The 20,617-nt window shown below is 35.7% G+C and overlaps 1 protein-coding gene across 1 annotated transcript in view; it reads right to left on the bottom strand.

Moving 5' to 3' along the window:
• The window catches only part of cntnap2a (contactin associated protein 2a), a 337,198-nt gene that overhangs the window by 124,537 nt on the left and 192,044 nt on the right, over positions 1–20,617 (bottom strand). The window contains exons 9-10 of the mRNA XM_052596190.1: positions 16,457–16,606; positions 7,084–7,246 (exon numbers count right to left, since the gene is read on the bottom strand). Of these exons, the coding sequence (XP_052452150.1) occupies positions 7,084–7,246; positions 16,457–16,606 (313 nt within the window). The remainder of the gene's footprint in view (positions 1–7,083; positions 7,247–16,456; positions 16,607–20,617) is intronic.

Genomic DNA, 20,617 nt, shown 5'->3' with positions numbered 1-20,617 from the left:
TTTACTTCATCAAGATTTTACCGTCACACTGTAAAAAAAGCTTTAAACTGAAAAATGCACACTAATTAACTTAAAGAGCTGAAACACTTTTATGTTCCCCTTTATATATTATGCTATATTATTAAACATTCATCTAGATTTTCAATACACAGAAGAATAAAAAAATGACAAATGTAAAAAAGAAAAACAATGAAATGAACACTCCAGAGGTAAAGTTAGCATCTACAGTCAAGCAGTGTTGAGTAATATTTATACAGCATTATAGCATTTATTTAGATTTTATTTGTAGATTTTTATAATTTAATTTTTTAATGTGCTTGTTTACTTTTCTCTATTTTATGTAGCATTTTATTTCAGCTTTAATTCATAGATCAACACATACAGATCAATTTGAGAGCAATTTGAATATTAAAGTAAAAATAAATAAATACATTAAATAAACAAATACAAATATCAGACACAATTATACAGTAGTTACTGTACATTGCGAGTGCATTAATCATAATATATAAAGTTTGCATATTCAGAAAAAGTGCCAAAAATATTGTTCTGTACTTTGAGATGATTGACAACATCTCCAACTCCTTCTCAAAAAAAATAAAAATAAAAAACCTACATACATTCTTAGCATCTCAATAGTAACAAAAATCATGTTGTATTCACAAGGCAATCGCACAAACACAAAGATGTGTTTTCAAGCCGTGCAGATTTGCCAGCATCTTTTATCCGAAGTCTCAACTGAAATCACAAGTAAACTTAAAATTAAAGCAATTCACAGCTTCACTGACATTTTCCTGAATTTAAATAAGAAACAGTCATCTTCAAAGTTGCTTTCAATTGGCCAACTATCAATTCTGAAATCTGGTGATGTGGCGCTTTTTCTGTGCAAAAACTGAGCTGAACATGAGCCGTCCACTTCCACAGCTTCCACAGTTCCTGCCAACTGCACGTCAAATCCTTTAACACGGCGAAATGCGGTATGAAATAAAATTAGGGAACAATCCCCTTGGAGCTAATACTGATTAGGCCGATGTCTCATAGGAGGAGCTGTGACAATGCCATTGACAACGAACCTAGAGTCTGACAAGTTCTTCGCTACTGCTATTGTCGTACTTTTTCAGTGCTTCAGTGCTGTCAAACTGTAGATTTTGTATAGGATGGCATGTCTCGATTAATTGGGTTGGCCATCTGTGCCTGGAGGAGAAAGGTACAGATAGAGCTTAGACTGTTCATTAATCAAACTCCAGCAACACAACTGTCCCTGGAAATTTGAGGCCACTGATGACTAAAAATTAAGTCAGAGTCAACAGCAACATGTCACTGGGAGATAAGACCTTGGTAATAGCTTCTCAGTAATAGATTCGAAAAGAACCTTGGTAATAGCTCAGCTCTCACGAGCCACTATTGTTCCTGGCCAAGCAGAGAGCCGGAGATTGCAGAGCAGTGAGCCTGAACAAGCATTTCCTGTTTCATGGTCACTTAGCTTCAAAGAGATTTCCATCACAATTTTCCAAAGACAGATAAAGAGCACTAAAGAAAATGTGTGGATATTTGTGTCTAGGCAAAGTCTTATTGATGGTATGAAAACTATTCTACCGAACCAGTATACCCAAATCATTTATCTTATATGTGATGTTGGAGACTCTCATTCATTCTAGCAAACTGATTCATCTCAAATATTCCTCTCTCATTTGTAGCATTGGAAATTTAGATTCACGTGAGTGAATCGATTCATAAATGCTCTCTCATATGCCACAGTGGAATTCAGTCTGATTCATTCTAATGAAGTGATTCTTCTCAAACATTCCTCTTAGACGTAAAAATTAAGAATTTGATTTGAGTGAATTGCTTCCATAAACATTTTCTCTCATTTACAAAAGCGAAAAGTCTGATTCAATACATTAAATTGACACATCTCAAACAATTTTTCTTTCACATGCTCTGTAGTAGATGTCTTCACGGGTCCAAAAATTTGTGCCAGAACCCGAAAGAGACTCGTAATGTACTATGCCGAACCAACCCGGACACGTCTAATATTTCAAAAGCTGGACTCGGACCCGTGTAGATCCGAGAAATGCCTACCCGGATTCATGTGACAGTTCACCTCAGATTGAGTTGCTGATTTGAAATATATTAAATATTAGTGTGTCAAGTCTGCAAACATTATCACCATGCGTGCACTTGCATTAATTCTGAGTCTGCGCGCTCTGCTTCTAAAGGCAGAGAGAGAGAGAGAGAGAGAGAGGGATCACTTTTTTTTTGGCTCACTCTTTTCTTTTCCTAATTTTAAAAGTTGCAAGTTACAAAAAACACAAGCAGTGTTTGATCACGGCCGGGTGTTCTCCGAGTCCGATGACTCCGATCGCACGGGTATTACACACAATGTTAAACAGACACTGGGCCCGAGGTAATAGATTCGGACCGACCCGGACCCGGCTGATCATTTAAAATATAGCCCCGAACCCGTACGGGTCCCTGGTCAGGTCCCAGGTTGACGGGTCTCGGGTGCACTGTGAAGACCTCTACTCACTGGAAAATTTGATTCATTTGAGCAAATCACTACACAGATATTCTCTCAAATTTGCAAGAGTGTAAAGTCTGATTCATTCTAGTGAAGTGTTTCATCAAACATTCTGCTCTCCTAAGTAATATTGGACAATTATTAGTATTTATTTGAGTGAATTGTCTCTAATACACAAGTGGCAAGTCTGATTCATTCTAATAAAGGGATCCTTCCCAAACATTCTTAACTTATATGTACAAATTGAGAATTTGATTTATTTGAGAGAATTGCTTATAAAAAAATTCTCAAATGCAAAAGTGAAAAGTCTGATTCATTCTTTTAAAATGACTCATCTCAAACAATTCTCTCTCACATTTTGAACTGAGCAAACCACTTCATAAACATTCTCTCAGATACGCAAGGGTGTAAAGTCTGATTCATTATAGTAAAGTGATTCATCAAACATTCTGCTCTCACATGGAATATTGGAAAACATGATTCATTTGAGTGAATCATTTCATAAACATTCTCTCTCATACACAAGAGGTAAATTTGATTCATTCATTCAACTCATCCATTGAAAAATGTTCTCTTATATTCCAGTGTGGAAAGTATGATCCATTCTAGTGAATCAGTTTCATTTGTAAAGTTTGTATAAACACTGTTTGTAATACACACTACTTTTAAAGTAGATTTTTGTATAAACGTACCTATTCACCTTGAATGCAGTCACCCTACTTTAGATTCTTTAAAAAAAACTCTCTTTGAAAAACCCAGAAGAAAACAGCTCTGATTAAATTCAAAATGACATTAGCAGTTACTTATTTAAAAATAGTGTACTCTTAAGTAGCTTAAATTTAGCTACTTTTTTTCAAAAGAATTTCTTGTCTTTTGCAAAAGAGTATCTTGACTACTGTTCAACTACCTTAACAAATTACAGTTTCAAAGCAGCTTCCCCAACCCTGGAGACCGGAGCATCGTTTTTCCCCGCTCTGGCTGTTTACATCCCTAGCTGTGCTTTTGTAATGGAAAGTGACAGTTTTCTAATGCAACCATTATAAACAGAGAAAGCACATGACTTTAAATGCCTCTGTCAGATTAGACTTGTTGGGGTGAGACACCAATCTGCATCTCCTCAGAGATGGGCGCAGATTAGCCGGTAGCCCCTCTCGTCCCATCTCACCCCCCACTCGACACGCCATTACGGCAAACATTTTGCACAGCTATTTAGGATGAGTCACATTCTAAGAAGGCCTCCAGAAGTTCGGCAGAACAGCTTATGCGTGAAATAGCTTGATGTGAGGGAAATTGATGTGTATGAAATACTGTAGGGGTGAGAAAAAGAGGAAAAAAATCTCCTGTTGAAGGAGAGGACGTGATTTGAGCTGTATCTAACTGCAAGGTCGTGTGTTTTAGTATCTTCCTGGTGGGAGGACATGGAATATTCTTTTACATGTCAAACACAGGGACACGTTTGGTAAAGGAGATTGATAGCGCATCACCTGGCCTGATGAAAGTGAACATAAAATCAATGGTGTGGCAAGCGGTAGCCCCCCTTCCGATCCCATATAATGAGTTTGCTCCTCACTGCGCTGGCACTATGGAGCTTTGCCAGAGAAGCATCATTACGCTGACGGAAAAACACACAGGGAGAGCGTTCAACAGTCTCTTGCCTCCTCTATTATTACAGTTCACTCCATTTGGAGGGAGGGAGAGAGAGTGATTCTCTATCTTGCCTGATCTAATAAAGGAAAAGATTTTTCTCTGGGGACTTACAACTAACTGTATTGCAGTATAAACCATAACCTCAAAAACATAAATAAACAGCACAGTAAAGACAGGAGGTTCATCTGAAACATCCACAAAATATTGTCATTGAGGATGGATATGTATTTAAAACGGCAGACAGACATGCAGAATGAACTGAGCTTGTCTTTAAATCATTTTGAGTATGCATTCAGCCCAAAGGTATAAGGCTAATGAGACGCATTAAAGAACAATGCATCTTTACACACAATTAAAGTGGAGCTTAAGCTTCTAACTGAGCTGTAAGAAATCTAATGGAATATAAACAGTGCCTCCATATGCGGGTCTTTATCAGTGAGGAGCGACGTAAATTAGCTGCAAACATAAATGTATGAATGAGCAAAAGAACACAAAGAAAGCAAATAGTTATTTATTAATTAGCTATTCCTTACACTTGATGTAGGAGGCCATTAATGTCAAGTCAAGTGCTGGTTAACCTGAGGATTTTCTAAGCACAATTTCATGAGAAAACTCATGAGAAAACGCTGATATTTTGAGCTAGCAATTTTGTGTGAACTAGATTCATACAAAAATGTATGTATGTATGTATATATATATATATATATATATATATATATATATATATATATATTTGTCACTCAACAAGTAACAAATGGACATGCTTATCAATGACTACTCTGAAAGTTGAGATTTTTGTTTATTTAACACCCTGATCATATGATTCCTTGGCTTTTTCTGAATATTATTAGCCTAAATAAGTTGACGAAATAAACAATTACTGTGAAATGTTATGTAAGCTGACTAACTTTTACAACTTACCTAACACAAATCAACCATGGTTTTGCTACACTTACCATCATTTAACTATGTTATCTTTAGTAAAGCTGTGGTGTTTTTTTATTTGGAGTAAAATCATGGTTAATTTTCGTAATTGATCCGTTGTTGTTTGAGTTACTTGCAGCGCTTTTCTTTCTTGCTTTTCTTTCTTTCTTTCTTTCTTTCTTTCTTTCTTTCTTTCTTTCTTTCTTTCTTTTTAATTAATTTTTTTATTTTACAGTGCATTTCTTTCTTTTTTTGGGTTGTGTTGTGAGTATTTTTCAAGTGAAGTGACGTGGCCAAGTATGGAGACCCATTCTCTGAATTTGTGCTCTGCATTTAACCCATCCAAGTGCACACACACACAGAAAAGCGGCGATGTTTTGATAATTTGCTGGTGCTTTTTCTATTTGCACGTGTTTTCTTAAGTTGCAGTGCACCTGATCTATCTTGACCAGTGTAAATATGACTCTAGATGTTGTGTGATGTTGTTACTCCACCCCAAAATTAAATTTTTTTCATTAATCACTTACCCCCATGTCTTTCCAAACATGTAAAAGCTTCATTCATCTTCGGAACACAATTTAAGATATTTTAGTTAAAAACCGGGAGGCTTGTGACTATCTCATTAACTGTCAAGTAAATACACTGTCAAGGTCCTAATGCAACCACATCATCAGAAAAACAAAAATTATGTCTCTTACTTGGCATTCTATGGGAAAGTCACAAGCCCCACAGTTTTCATCTAAAATATCTTAAATTGTTTTCCGAAGATGAACGAAGCTTTTATGGGTTTGGAATGACATGGGGGTAAGTGATTAATGATACAAATTTAATTTTGGGTTGGAGAATCCCTTTAAAACTTACGCATATAACAGTTGCAAAACTGTGTACTGAATACGTCCCACTATGAGAATGTATTGCAGTAATGGATGTTTTTCCTAGGAAAGTCTCCAGATATGCTTCCTTCATCTCAATAGAACTGAATTACCATCAAACAAAATACATGAAAAATTACCAATCCAACATCATATCTGCCCCCAACTGAGCAATGATGCTTATGAAAAAGAAAAAAAACAAAACAAATGAAAAATAAATTATATCATCAACAAACAGATCATTTAGTTTAACTATTTGAAGGGCCAGGTTGATTTTAAATACCATAAAGACAAATCTGATTAGTTGTGATTAAAAACAGGCTGCTTGACCCTTAATTGTCTGTAATTTGGAGGCAAATTACTGTTTTCTTGCACAATGGATGAATACATTAGCCCTCACATCTGTTTGGGAATCCTCCTGCCTTGGCGATGAGACACTATTTCATGAAAACATTAAAGATATAAATGTGGCAGGCAATATGTCTATCTTGAAATGCAGTGTTTTCAAAAACATTGCTTTTCACGATTAATTTACTTTGCCCATTTGGTTGTGTTGTGCACATAGTAATGGGATTTGGTTGGTTTTATGTTCATATGCATTCTATTTTGAAGTCTTTATACAGATTTTGTTTTGAAGATCTGTTCAAGCTTTTTGTTATTAGCCAAGTATCCGAATATGCCTACATCCCTACTACATAAAAGCAGTAAAAATGAGACCCGGATGACCAGCTATGATGGTTTCTTGTTCCACTTGTTTTGTTTCATATCATTAATAAATCTCTATTAATGGGATTTGAATCTGCAGTGTGGCAACAAACAAAAACGCTAAGCCTTGGAGAGTGAAAGTATGCAAAATCAATCTAAAGATAACAACCAAGAGCCGGCCTCCTGTTCTCGCACAGCATCTGCTCTCTGATTAAACTCCTCAACTGCCATTGAAGTCGAGGAATGAAGAAGGTCAACTCCAGGGAGAGCAGGCAGAGCGCGACGGATCCTGCCCCCAGGGCAGATGCTGCCGGTGGGGATAAAGCCACAGTCTCAGTCTGCTGCAACTGATAATCACTGTCTCAGCCAGTGTTTTTTGAAAGACAGGCCAAGGAAAGAAGGGTTGGCTCTGACCTGTCAATGATGGCACACATGTCCAAGCTGACGTTCTCGAAGGCTCCCATCCTTCCCTGCTCCACTGCGGTGAGGTCAGCCAGCTGATCGTCCACCTGAATGAGCTGCATGCAGCCCTGGAAAGAGCGCTGGATGGGAGATGCTCTGGTTCTTAAAAAATAACCTAAACAAACAAAACACAAAGCAAAGATTTTAAGTGTTATGTGTCTCACAGGGATAGCTCCCCTAAAATAGAAAATTCAGTTATTTTTTTTGTACAAAAAAACAATTTTAATGATGTCCTTACTAACGTTTTGAGCCTTGAATGTGTCAGTTGCATTGCTGTCTATGCAGGGTCAGAAAGCTCTGGTTTTTCATCAAAAATATCTTAATTTGTATTCAGAAGATGAACGGGTCTTACGGATTTGGAATGACATGAGGGTGCGTACTTAATGACATAATTTTAATTTTTGTGTTAAATATCCTTTTAAGAAAAAGCATCTGTAAGATTTGGCATCTAAGATATTTAAATGTTTTTGAAAGCAGTCTCTTATGCTTGCCAAGGCTTACCAATTTGTTTGATTAAATTAAAATTAAAGTACTAAAACAAAAATATGAGCTTATAATGAGAGCAAAGACAATCTAAAAGTAAAATTAGGTAAAATTAAGCATTCATTATATTGGCATTCAATACTGGCCGATTATGATGCTAAAAGATCTCTAATTGTGGCCAGTAATCAACATATGTTATATAATGACCTGTGATATTAACCGTAATTCAACATATATTCTAAAAATAATCCTGACCTGTGATGGAGAGCTCTTTAAATAATCACTATGCCTTCGGGTTAGACACATGAGGTCATACTGTAGGATTGTGTACTGCATCACTCTTTATAAAAATGGTCAAACTAAATTAAACAAAAATAAAGTCACTGTGTGTGATCTAATGTCACGTTAAAAGCTGAACATAAGGACCATTAACTGGAGAAAAACCTGTCAACCTAACCTCATTAACCAAGTGATAGTTTTGACACCAAAAAAGGTCAAGCACATCGCAAACAATCAGCTAACTTTGATGCTACTAATGAGATAAAAACACCTAAAAATACCGAACAAACCCAGATTACACAGATTTCTTCATACGGACCGCTAATATTCGTGGGATAGCATGCGAAATTTAGACCCCAAAGATCTGGAGGATCCTCAGAGTTGGTTACACATGCATTAGAGGTAAACAAAGCTTTCTATGATGCCGATCACAGGAAGGTCTATTGAGATTCACCTTGCAGCCCCCTGACATTATTCTACAAATGAGAGCATCTGGAAGCATCAGTGTTTGCAAGGAGCTCGTTTAAAAAATAAAATAAAATAGAGGGAGAGAAAGAGAGACAGAGAGAGAGGGAGAGAGAGAGGGGGGGGGGGGGTAGTTCTTTAAGTTTGCTGGACCATCTGTCTTGTCTGCTTCCTGCACCTGTCTAGGAGTCTATATGCCTGAGCAGTCAACAGAGGAGGATGAGGAAGGTGGGCTATTAGAAGACACACAGTGGGAAAAGAGTCTCGCTACAGAGAAAAAAAGCAAGCATCTGCTGACAAATTAAGGCAGGGCTGTAGTGGCATCTCAATGATCGCCAGGATTTGTGGGGATCTGGAAAGCCGCCAGGATCCGTGATCAACAAGGGACGTGGGAAAAGGCAGGTCTTCGTCACCCACACTCGGATGCGACTTCCCGGTGACTGCTTTTGTCCCATTTTGCTGTCGTAATTAATCGAGGAGAGTCACTTTTCTGACAAGATAACACTCTAAATTACGGCTGAGGCCCACAACGCACACTCCTGACTGGGTTTCTGAGTAGCTTCCGCATGACTGTGTTTATGTGCTGCTGATGATTTTGCAGGGATTGGAGAATAACTACTGTAAGATTAATGAGTTTCTATGGGCTTCATGTATTATTCATGAAAGGCAAATGGAATATGGAAGATTCCCGTGGGAAGCCCTTGTTGTAAAATTGTATTCTCATCAATAAACCTGGTGCAGATGTTAACTGTTTTTGTTTATTCTGCATTGGCAAGTTCATAATGATACAACAGTGTATCTTACAATAACTGACAAGAGATATTATGAAAAGGTGCCATCGAATTGTGAGTAAAACAACCTTTTTTCCTAAAGTGACACAGATTAAGTTTAAGAAGGCTCCTTTGAGCTCAATAGCAGCATTTGCCAAAAGTGGGCATGCTGATACGTGCCAGGGCCAGTCGCGTTTCCAGTGTCACTTCCGGTGTTTGATCGGTGGTGGTCTCACTTTAAAAACTCACTTTCAGTCAGCAGCAAGTGTTTGAAATAACTGATCCGATGTGGATTATAATCACCATACAAAGCAGAAATATTTATAAGCGATGCCAAAGACTATGCACGCTAGGCATTAAAGTTACCATAGTAAACATGGTAAATGCGACCACTTGAAGAACTCGGATGTCATCTTCTTATTCTCGATCACAAATGTGTATTTATTTAGTAACATATTTTATCTGTCATAAGTCTCATGTCGAGAGTTTAGCTCTGCGTAGCCTACTGTATGTCACAAAAACATAATAAAAGTAATACAAATATAGAAATGATCATTCTTTCTAAATGTGATGTTTATAGGCCACTGTGACTATAAATAATAATAAATAAACAGAGCAGATTTGACTGAATAAGCAGGCTTTGTGCATAACACTTTATTTTTGTGTGACTAATTTTCTATCCTGATAAATTAATTTATTATGATCAATGTATCACTTATTATAGTGAAACATTGATACCTTTGGATTTAAATATTTAACAAAGCATGCAAACAAACGGCCGCTTTTATCGTCTTTGTTTTTTTTCTTTTTTGATCGCGGTGGTTCTAGTAACTTATTTCTTATTTGTTTTCTGATAACTTCTCTCTCTTCTCAACACGCCATTCGGTCAACACTGTTTTTGGTTAAGTTCAAATCTAAATAAACATTAAATGACTTGAAACGAGCCAGTGAGAGTGCCAGTGTTTAGCAGGGCTGGGTTTTGACCCAAATTTCATAATCGGATTTCGATTCTCATTCACAAGCTTATGATCTGTCACTCTACAATAAACAGCCCCAAAATGGCTTTTATTGTTTGAATATTATAATAAAATGTACAGAATTTGTAATCTCAGACTTTGTTTCATATCAAAAGTATAACAAAGCACAAAGCTTACTGCGAATAATTGGATGGGAGGTGCGAAACAATGTTCCGTTCATTAAATGAAAACAGGCTAGACTAATCGAATATTTTTTAAACCACCCCTAGTGTTTAGTTGCATGTTACCTTTGGTGTAAAAGAAGACACAATTATATAAAAAAGGCAAACAAACAAAAGTTCGGATTCGATTCAGTTTAACAGATTTTTAATAATTCTAAAACGCATAAATCTTAGAAAGGAGAGAAAAAAACAGACTGTTTTTAGTGTATTAAAAATAGTAGCTAAAAAAGTCAGCAGTACTGTAAAACTCCCCTATATGCCTTATACTGTTTCAGAAAATAATTTGAGAGTCCCTTTTCTTTATTCCTCTCTATTAGAAAGTCATCAAAACAAAAGCTGACCTCGTACAGGTTGATGGGTATTTTAAAGTCCTAATCAGCAGCACAAGAACTCTACGGCCCTTCTCTGTTTAATGCTGACTTCTTTATTACAAAATCCAATCTACTGCCATCTCCCATCTGACAGTCATTAATTCAGTGAGGTCTGCCACAAATGCACAGAACCATCCTCTGTAAAATGGGTTTGGGAGACTACATCTAACTAGAGAGAATGTCGGGAGACAAGCAGTCCCTTTCTTGGAAAAACAAAGAGCTATTCTCGCTGTTCCACTGTAGACAGCTAAATGCATATGAGAGGTCTTTTGGAGACATCAGAGACTTTTTTTGTTTGCTAGGGTATTCCATTAGGGCTTAAGCAATCAAACATGTGCTAAAGCTAATTATGTTTTGTTTGCAAAAGTCCAAATGAGCATCTTGGGCTCTTTGTCACATAAGGAAGAGGTAAAACTTTTTTAAATTATGAATGGGAGAAACTGCAGTATTCACTGAACAGGTTTCTTTAGAGACTTTTTATTTTTATTTTTACAAAAATATATTTATTTTCATTAATAATGTATGATGAAACATAATATGTGCAAAAAGGTTTTGTTTAAATGTAATTTAAAAGAATGTAAATATAGGCAGAAAATTATTTTCTCTTTCTGATGTAAATACAAATGAATCTACTTTTGAAAATCTTTGTCCATACAATTAATGTGGTCCAAACTCAATTAAACAATTAAAACAGATCCCAATGATATCAAATAAATCAAAACATTGGAGTGATTGAAGTATTTTCATTTTTGTTGCACCAGACTTATTTTAACATAGAACTTAAAAAAAAAAAAAAAAAAAATTAAATGTTGCAGACAAAATCTGAAACCTATATAATATTATATCTATGTATCTCACATATTAAATTTGGGCCTGATGTTCTGAGCACACATATCATTGCTCTCGCAACGCTGTTTTTATAACTATTATTATTTTTTTTTCATTTTTTTTTTTTTTTTCATTTTTTTTCAAAAGCATGCCTAACCTCAGGAAGGCAGGAAAATGGCAGGAGTTGTGGAAACACAAAGTGCATGAGCCCAGTCTGTCTTTCCCTGTAAGGAGGATCTGAATCAGGTGTATAACTGTTACCAGAGGCTTATCTTGAACAAACACACGTCTGTCTTTGCTCTTTAGAGACATTATCTCAAGGCTGATAACAACAATAACCCACCAGCAGAGGCACATAGGGTTCACTTTCCAATCTGCACATTCCATAATTCAAAAATTGTATTGTATTTATCTATTTATTTCAAGCTAAACTAGTATTGTGTTAGAGAAAGCAGTGATAAAATATTACCTACATCAGACTGGATGCCAAACAATAGTATAAATAGCATTACCAGCTGCATGAAAAATATCCTGCTACCCCTTTTGATCTATTTAAACTCTCTCCTAAACAGAGATAAAGCCACTTCTGAGATTTAATGTATACATTTGCACTGATTTTAAGCTGAAAAGCTATGATAGTCTTTGTACTAAGCTGACATCTAAAAAACTGATGAACAGTCATACAATTAACAAGATAAACAGGCATCAGTCCATGCATATAAATAAAAAAGATTGTTATGCTCTTGCAGTATGCCAACACGTGCATGTGTGTTCACGTTAATGAAATGCACTACAGCTGTCTGCGTTAAGTCAATGGGAACATACAGTATTAGCTGCCTCCAGTAACCTAATCTGGTCCTGCATATTTTTTAAAGATGACCTTGCCATCTCTAGCACAGTCTGATCAGAGGCAAGTCTTTGATGATTTTACCACATTAAAATTAATGTGCCCAGTTCCATGCTCTACAATTAGCTTCCATGCATAAGCAGCCTAAATTACCAGTGTTCATGCTGGTGGTTTATAGATAAACAAGCAATCTAGTGGGGAGTTGTGGTTCATATAAAAATAGAATATTTGCTGAGAATGTAGCTACTCACCCGCAGGCCATCCAAGATCATCAGAGCAGATCTGGAGAAATTTTGGATTACATCACTTGCTCACTAATAGATTCTCTGCAGTAAATAGATGCCAAGCCAACCGATTCCAAACAAATTGATAAAATTGTCACAATAATCCACATGGCGCCAGTCAGTCAGTTTTGTTTAAAACAGTTTTGGACTGTTTTAACAATACTTGATCGGTACATATTTATCTAATATTTATATGTTTATCTTCTGCTTTAAACAAGACAAGAGGACTTTTGTTGGACTTGAATTTTAAGCAATGATTTTTAGTTTAAAAAATGTCGGTTTACTACAAACAACCAGCTTTTCACTTAACAAGATGTTAACTGACAAACTGGAGATTTGTGGATTATTGTAATGTTTTAATAGCTGTTTGGACTCTCATTCTGATGGCACCCATTCACTGCAGAGGATCCATTGGTGATCAAGTGATGTGATGCTAAATTTCTCCAAATCTTTTTTAAAGAAGCGACAAACTTATTTACATCTTGGATGGCATGAGGGTAAGTGCCTTTTTAGCAAATTAAATCTTTGGGGGTGAACCATTGTTTTAAAGATTTGTATTTATATGCATTTTGCAAGAATCGTAAGGCCCCGATGTATACTGTTTGTCAAACAGCATCAAAGAATAAACTGATGCGATGCCATTTTGAACCAAATTAAGGCAAAAAAGAGATAATAGTTTTGGGCATTTAAAATGTCTTGCCAGAGTGAACTTTCTGAAGAGTTCACTCTGGTTGGTAAACCCATTTAAACTTCCATTGGTCTGTGGTGACTACATAAAAGATAGATGTTGCTCTGTGGCTCTGCCTTCTTTGACATGGAAATCTTCTCACGAATTTGCAGCATTGGTTATAACATATCCACATCGCTATGATGCTTTCTTAAATGTTGTTTTTTCACCGCTGTCATTTCCAATTGTGTGTTTATTTCATTACTGAGAGGAACGTGTGCATATTAACACATTCGTTGGATGTTAGTATTCCACTGCTCAAGTATTTCAAAAATTTCTTAAAACTTAGTCAAAGAAATAAAAAGAACTTTGCTGTGAGTATATCAGGGCCTTTAAACTAACACCATAGTGCCCAAGATCAAGATAAATAGTTCAGTCACTGCAGTAAAACTGCACTGTAATTTGTTCATTTAATGCTTAGATATAAAAGTGTCCTCTAACTGAAAAATGACCTTATTTTATAATAATCATCTAAATAAAGAATAAACTTTATAATAACCATTTATGAACTGGCTAGGGAGCAACAAGGCTTTTCTGAGAGCCAACAAAGCTGCCAAAACTATACTGCTATGCAAATCATTTGAAGCAAAGTCCATTTAAGCCACGGATAGGTTAGTTTAATAATTTAATATTTTGTTTAACAAAACATATTGCTTAATATTAGTGCAGACCATATGCACACACAAATGGATAGCACAGATTTTGTTTGTTTACTTGAGCAAACCACTGAAAAGCAATGAAAAAAAAAATAGAAGAAAAAAATGAAAATATGATAAGTAGTTAAATATGAAATCAGATCTCTTAGACCAAAGATTTTCAAACATGGGGCCATGAACCCCTCATGGACCACAGGGTGTTTGAAGATCCATAAAGAATTTGAGAGAGAGAGAGAGCGAGAGAGAGAGAGAGAGAGAGAGAGAGAGAGAGAGAGAGAGAGAGAGAGAGAGAGAGACTACACAAAATGTACGTTTTAGGCATTAGAAATAAAAAAAAATTTAATCTAAGGCATTCATTAAATATGTTTAATACAATATTTAAATACATTTACCAAATTTGATTACAGTTAATTTCTAAAAACTAAATTCTTTAAACTGCAATAGTCAAAAATATTTACGCATCTAATATTACTCTAATAGTGGCCAGAATGTAATGAAATTTAATATGAAGTAAAGCAAAAAATATTTAAAGAATTTTCTTGGGATTTAGTACATTGACAATATAAAAGCCTATTATTTTCATTTGGAAACAAACAAATGAAGAAAGAATATACAAATAGCTATAAATATAAACTTCATTATTTAAATGAAGTCATTTGAAAATCATTTTTATTTATCAATTTTAATCAATAAGTAAATACTCTTAAATTATTTTATTTTAGAATAGAAAATAATCACATTTAAGGTTCTTGACTTCAAAAAAGTTTTAGTTCTTAGATCATGATTGGACAGATTGACAGAAAACGATTTGTTACTTATATGTTTCAATCTGAGTTTTACAGTCATTCCCAATGTTAACGGTCTTTGGCATACTCATATTCTGCATTATGGAGATCATTCTATGCTAAAAAAACAAAACAACAACAACAACAAAACAAACAATCAGCAGTAAACAAATCAGACAGTGCAGACACATCTCCTTAGAAAATAACAGTGACGGATTGAGAAGTATGATTGATAATTATGGTTAGTGTGCAGGTGAACCAACAGCAGCGCAGTGAGGAGAACTGAAGCTTTTGATCTCATTTTAGAGGCTGTCAAGTGTAAATGTGCTGCCAGGCTGTGCCAGACCCAGAGCGAAGGGACTGCAGTTCCTACCTCATTTAGCTGTTTTTGAAGATATGCGAGTCTGATAAAGCTATCAGCCATGCTATCCCTCAGCCTCAATAGACAGGCAGGTTGATAGCGCCAGACACTGCTGTCTATCTCAGCTGCCGCTTTTCCTTTGCATACTTGCCTTTCTGAGCCGCTAAACCTGCTCTTATCTCTGAAATCCTGCCAGTGGTCCGATCGGACAGATGGCTGGCTGAAGAGGGCATCGGGGAGGGGTCATTTCCATCAAGAGGGGGTGAATGCATGTGGGGTGGCACATGCAACTTTGGATCGAAAACTTAAAAAAAACAATGTCAAAATGCAAGGACGGAAGGTCACAGCGCCCTCCCACACTTTCAGAAGGAGAACAAGTTCTGTTTGTCTCTTCAGATAATTTGATGAAGGCAAATTTACTTCTGACATGTTTTTGGCACTTTTCAGATCCTCTGATCCAAATACATCAAGTTGATGTCTTTGGACTGGGGAAATTCACGACAACTGATAGCTTTCAACAACTATACAAGATGTTTTGACCAACTTCTTTCGGCAGGTTGGTTGCATACCATGACTTGGATTTGTTGGGAAACTGGAGTAAAAATGCAGCTTTGTCATTAAATAAATAAATACATTAAAATACAAAACAGCTATTTTAAATTGCAATAAACTACAAATACAATATCTTTATTTTCTCACTATCTTCCAACTCAAGAACACAAACTTTTTGAAGGCTTTGCTAGCAGGCTTAGACGCTCTGACTCACATTTTACTTTCATCTCATTCACATTGTGAGGCCCAATGTTTTTCCTAGAAAATGTTGTTATGGTTTTAAGCAAATTTTAAATAAGTAATATCTGTGATAAATGTTTTATTCATTTTTACATCAAAACTCTACTGACATTTTGCCTTGACACTCTGGTCCTCATGAGAGTTAAAAGACAATGGAGGACGTTCACACTAATCTGGGTAGCCAATTATTTTTTCTTTTAAGCAGACCATCCCTTTGTTAATTTTCTTTGGTTTTCCAATTAAACGAGATAAAACATAAAAGCATATCAGCATTAATGCCAATCCTGATTTCTTTAAAGGGGTGTCTTTATGCATGCATAGTGAATAAAGTTCAAAAATCCTTTCTAGTGCTGGTCTCTCAGTAGACAAAATTCAAAGGCCTTTGTAAGTCAGTGGCTAATGCACCAGGGAGAGTGAGAAGATCTGAGGATCTGTTCTCATGGTACTCAGTTTTGGGCTCTGTAAATTTCTGAACTTGCCTCCAAAGTGGTACGTGCTTCCTGTTGTGATCTGGACAGGCGAGGTGGTTCTCACTGCTGATGCTTCATCCCCATCAGTGGTCAACATGGCAAAATTCTCTTTGGCCAGGAAACGGACATCATGCCATTCTCCATCATTCAGACCAGAACCTATAAAAAATATGGAAAACTATTGAGTAACATATAAAACAATGCTGCATTGTCAAGTAAAAATGTGTACTTACATTACACTTTGAATACATGTGATCTTAATTATTATTAAAAAAATCATAGAATAGATATATTTCTCAAGTTAAAACAAACATTTCAACAAATATCATGAATTATTTAACCATATCATACCAACATTTTTGGGGATAGTCACGCTACTTGATATTCTGCAACTTAAACTTGTCCTTAAAAGGTTAAATTATCTTATATTTTAAGACTTAATATTCTTGATAAATAATTATGTGTTCTTTGTTATCATTTGTTTTTGTTGTTGTTTTCTTCTTCTTCTCTTGTTTCTAACACAGTAGTCATGACAAATTACTTCTATCTGCACAAAATTCTTTAAAAAATTAATAAGCTGTTAATCAAATGCTGAATTTATAGTATATACATTATTTACCAAGGATGCATTAATCATAAATGACAGTAAAGATATTTACTGTATAATGATACAAAATATTTGTATTTCATTTGCATTTACATATTTTTCTTTTCCTTTCTACTTTTTCCTTTCTATTGATCAACGATGAAATATTCCACAAGAAAATATAAAAAAAAAAAAAAATGTTATGAAAAATAAAAAAAATTATTGAGCACCAAATTAATATAGCAAAATGATTTCTAAAGGATCATGTGAGACTGGAGACTTAAAGGGGTCATATGATGTTGCTAAAAATAACATTCTTTTTTTTTTTATCTGGTGTAATGAAATTTGTTCATGCAGTTTAAGGTTAAAAAAAAAAAACAATTTATTTTCCATATAATGTACATTATTGTTTCTCCTCTATGCCTCATCTTTCTGAAACACGTTAATTTTTTACAAAGCTCATCGTTCTGAAAAGCAAAGTTTATGCTGATTGGCTAGCTATCCAGTGCACTGTGATTGGCCAAATACCTCAAGTGTGTGACAGAAATTTTATGCCCCTTACCATCCTGTGATGCCCTGTGTCCTGGCACAAAGCCAAAAAAACAAAACAAAAAAAAAAACATTACAAACGAGGCATTTGTTGCATCCATTGGACACATAATTACTTATTATAATTACTTATTTGGCCTTTTTACATGTTGTGCATCACACTGTGTAAACATAAAACCATGTCTGGATTTATGGTCGGAGGAACAACAAACAACAAGCGCTACTATACACTGCTCAAACATGCGTTTGAATCATCAGTGGCAAATTCTTTAACGTAAACTTACTTACAGATTGTAAGTCAGAAATGCCACACAGTCCTTGCAAAGACTGAATTGCCCAACAAACAGGCACTGGCATTATAAGCTACTCTTCCAGGAAACAGTCCTGTCCTCTATAAAATGTGCTGCACACATCTGAATGTTTGGGTGAGATGTTCTGGAACAGTGTTGTAAATACAGCTTAACCACTGATTTCTAGTTGCGTCCTCTTTTGGACGGCCAAACAAAGTAGTTTAGCTTTCACAACGAAACACACAGCGTCTCCACAACATTGTCAGTGGCAGCAACAGCAAGAATAAAAGTTGCACCTTCTTTCTCTGTGTGAACATTTTGGCTGCGTTATGCTAATCTTCCCACATTGTGACTTAGACATGGGGACGTGTTAGAACGAGCCGTTCTAGGTAGGCTTGGTTGACTCTTAACTTTTATAAAGAATATCTCTTTGGATTTGAGACTTTAGTATTTGCAACTTTACAGATCTTCTTTATGCAAGAGATTGTAAAACTCCAAAGAGAAAGAAAACAATTTAATTGCATCATATTAACCCTTTAAGACTAAAGACTTTTAATTTTTATTTTAAACTGTAATAATATTTCAGATTATCAAGCGTGAGCATTTGTTCTGGCAGGTCACATTAGTCAAACTCGCATCAGCTGACTCTCAGCTGATCCCAATCTACAGGTACCTATAGGAATACGACAACTATCTAAGTATTCATATGTAAGACCCCTCAGTAGTATCAGCAGTTTTTGCATTGCTCAATAGCTAAATACTCTCAACTCCTCCTCTGTCAGTCAGGATTCAGCCTTCTGATTCTCAGTTGAATCAGATTAATTATAAATGTGTACATAAAATCATTGAACTTTAAAGATATCTGCATACATTCATGTTGGTTCTGTTCTGTTTACCCTGAGGTGTTATCGCTGCTCTCCCTGCTCTTATCTATGGTAGGCTGCATGGATGCGCAGAGACTTCTTGACAGAACAGAACCATACTGCCAGTCCAAACAGTATGCTAATTGTCCGTCATCTTTGACGATCGTGGTCCTGACAGAAATGTTTTTTTAACTGTAGATTTGATCAAATAAATGCAGCACTGGTGAGCAGAGACTTTCAAACAAAAGCAAACTCAAACTTTATATTTTAAGAAATAACAATAAATATTTCTGTCTTAATAAGGTTGTCTATGCTCAAATCTTTGAATAAAGCTTTCTACTTTAACATTATATCAGGACAGTTTTCTTGACTTCACTTTCTACCTTCAATCAATCAGTCAATCAATGAAAAATTCCTAAATTAAAAATATAATTAAAGAGATGTATTCAAGTCAATGTATGCATGAATTGCATTTTCAATTAATAATAATAAAAAAAAAGTCATTGACCCACGTACAAACATATTCTGAACAGGATTTTACATCTGGAATTCAAATGCAATCTGCTGCTCATGATAAAATGACAAGTCTGAAAGTCTACACAGAGGGCGGTTTCAGGATGACAAGGGTTCAGGTTAACAAACCCACAGCAGCTGTTGATTTGACATCTCTGATTGATAAATCAGAGAGTTATTATTTACTCTGATGCCATCGTGAAGGGCAAAAGTCATCAGAACATAATAACCAGGTTGATGGTAGCTTAGAGCAATGGATTCCTTTCCACCATTAATCATGCACTGGTGGAAAGACATGAGCTCATTGGAGGTCCCCAGTGGCCAGTTTACCTCTATCTGTCACACACCACAAAACACTGAACAACTGTTCTCTCCGTCCTGACTGCTCTCAGTCTCAGGCACAGTCCACTTGGCACGAACAAGGCCAAAGTACCTTACACGCCATTACCTCTGATAAATTTGTCTCTCAGAAGTTGCTGGTGATATGAAGGTACAGCGATTTCTGCCATTTACTAGTATGTCATCCATCAGTTTCCCTCAAACCCTGTACATTTTGTGCTTGTGTAGGTGTATGAGGCGAACGGTGCACCAGACATGCCTGTCACGAGCTGTTCTGTGGGACAGTTGGACAAACAGATGGCTTTTGTGTACAAGATAAATTACGTTAAGTGCCCTGATATGACAACACAAGATAAAAGGAGTGTCAGTAATGTGTGAGAATTGGGTGTACAAAGCTGATGAGATTAAAGTGTGAGTTATGTCTGATTATTTCAGGATGCCATATAAAACAACAACAACAACAACACAAAAAGCTGCCTTTTCAAGCAGGTTTAGTTCTTATATAACCAGTAAAACAGGTTGGTTACAAGCATAAGCGTTTTCATTATCGTCAAACACATCTATCTTCAGCAATAACCAACTTGTGCCAGTAACAGACTAGAATTGGTCAATTAAAACTGGAGATTTAACAATATATTGCAATACATAGAAAAAACAAATAAGCACGACCCATGTAGTCTGACACACAAACAAATGCCTGATTTGAACCGGTTCTTTTGAATCATACAAGAGATTAACCAACTCAGAAGTTACTGGTCTGAATCAGTCTGACGAGTGACAAATCTTAAATAAATGCATTTATTTATAACAAAATCAGCTAGCAGATTAATATATACAGATATCTGACCAAAAAATAATAAATGGAAGCATTTTTACCTTTTATGTCCTACATTTTTAGGAAACATTTTGGAAAGAAGCAAATTATATTCATAACATATTCATAAATTCTAACAATTGTATATTGTTACATAAAATGTGTGCGTGTATATACACACACACACACACTCACCAGCCACTTTATTAGGAACAC

The sequence above is a fragment of the Carassius gibelio genome, chromosome B24 (genome assembly GCF_023724105.1).
Source record: "Carassius gibelio isolate Cgi1373 ecotype wild population from Czech Republic chromosome B24, carGib1.2-hapl.c, whole genome shotgun sequence".
In the NCBI taxonomy this organism is placed as follows: domain Eukaryota; kingdom Metazoa; phylum Chordata; class Actinopteri; order Cypriniformes; family Cyprinidae; genus Carassius; species Carassius gibelio.
The sequence above is the reverse complement of the archived record's forward strand: the minus strand, read 5'-3'. Positions and strand labels throughout refer to the sequence as shown.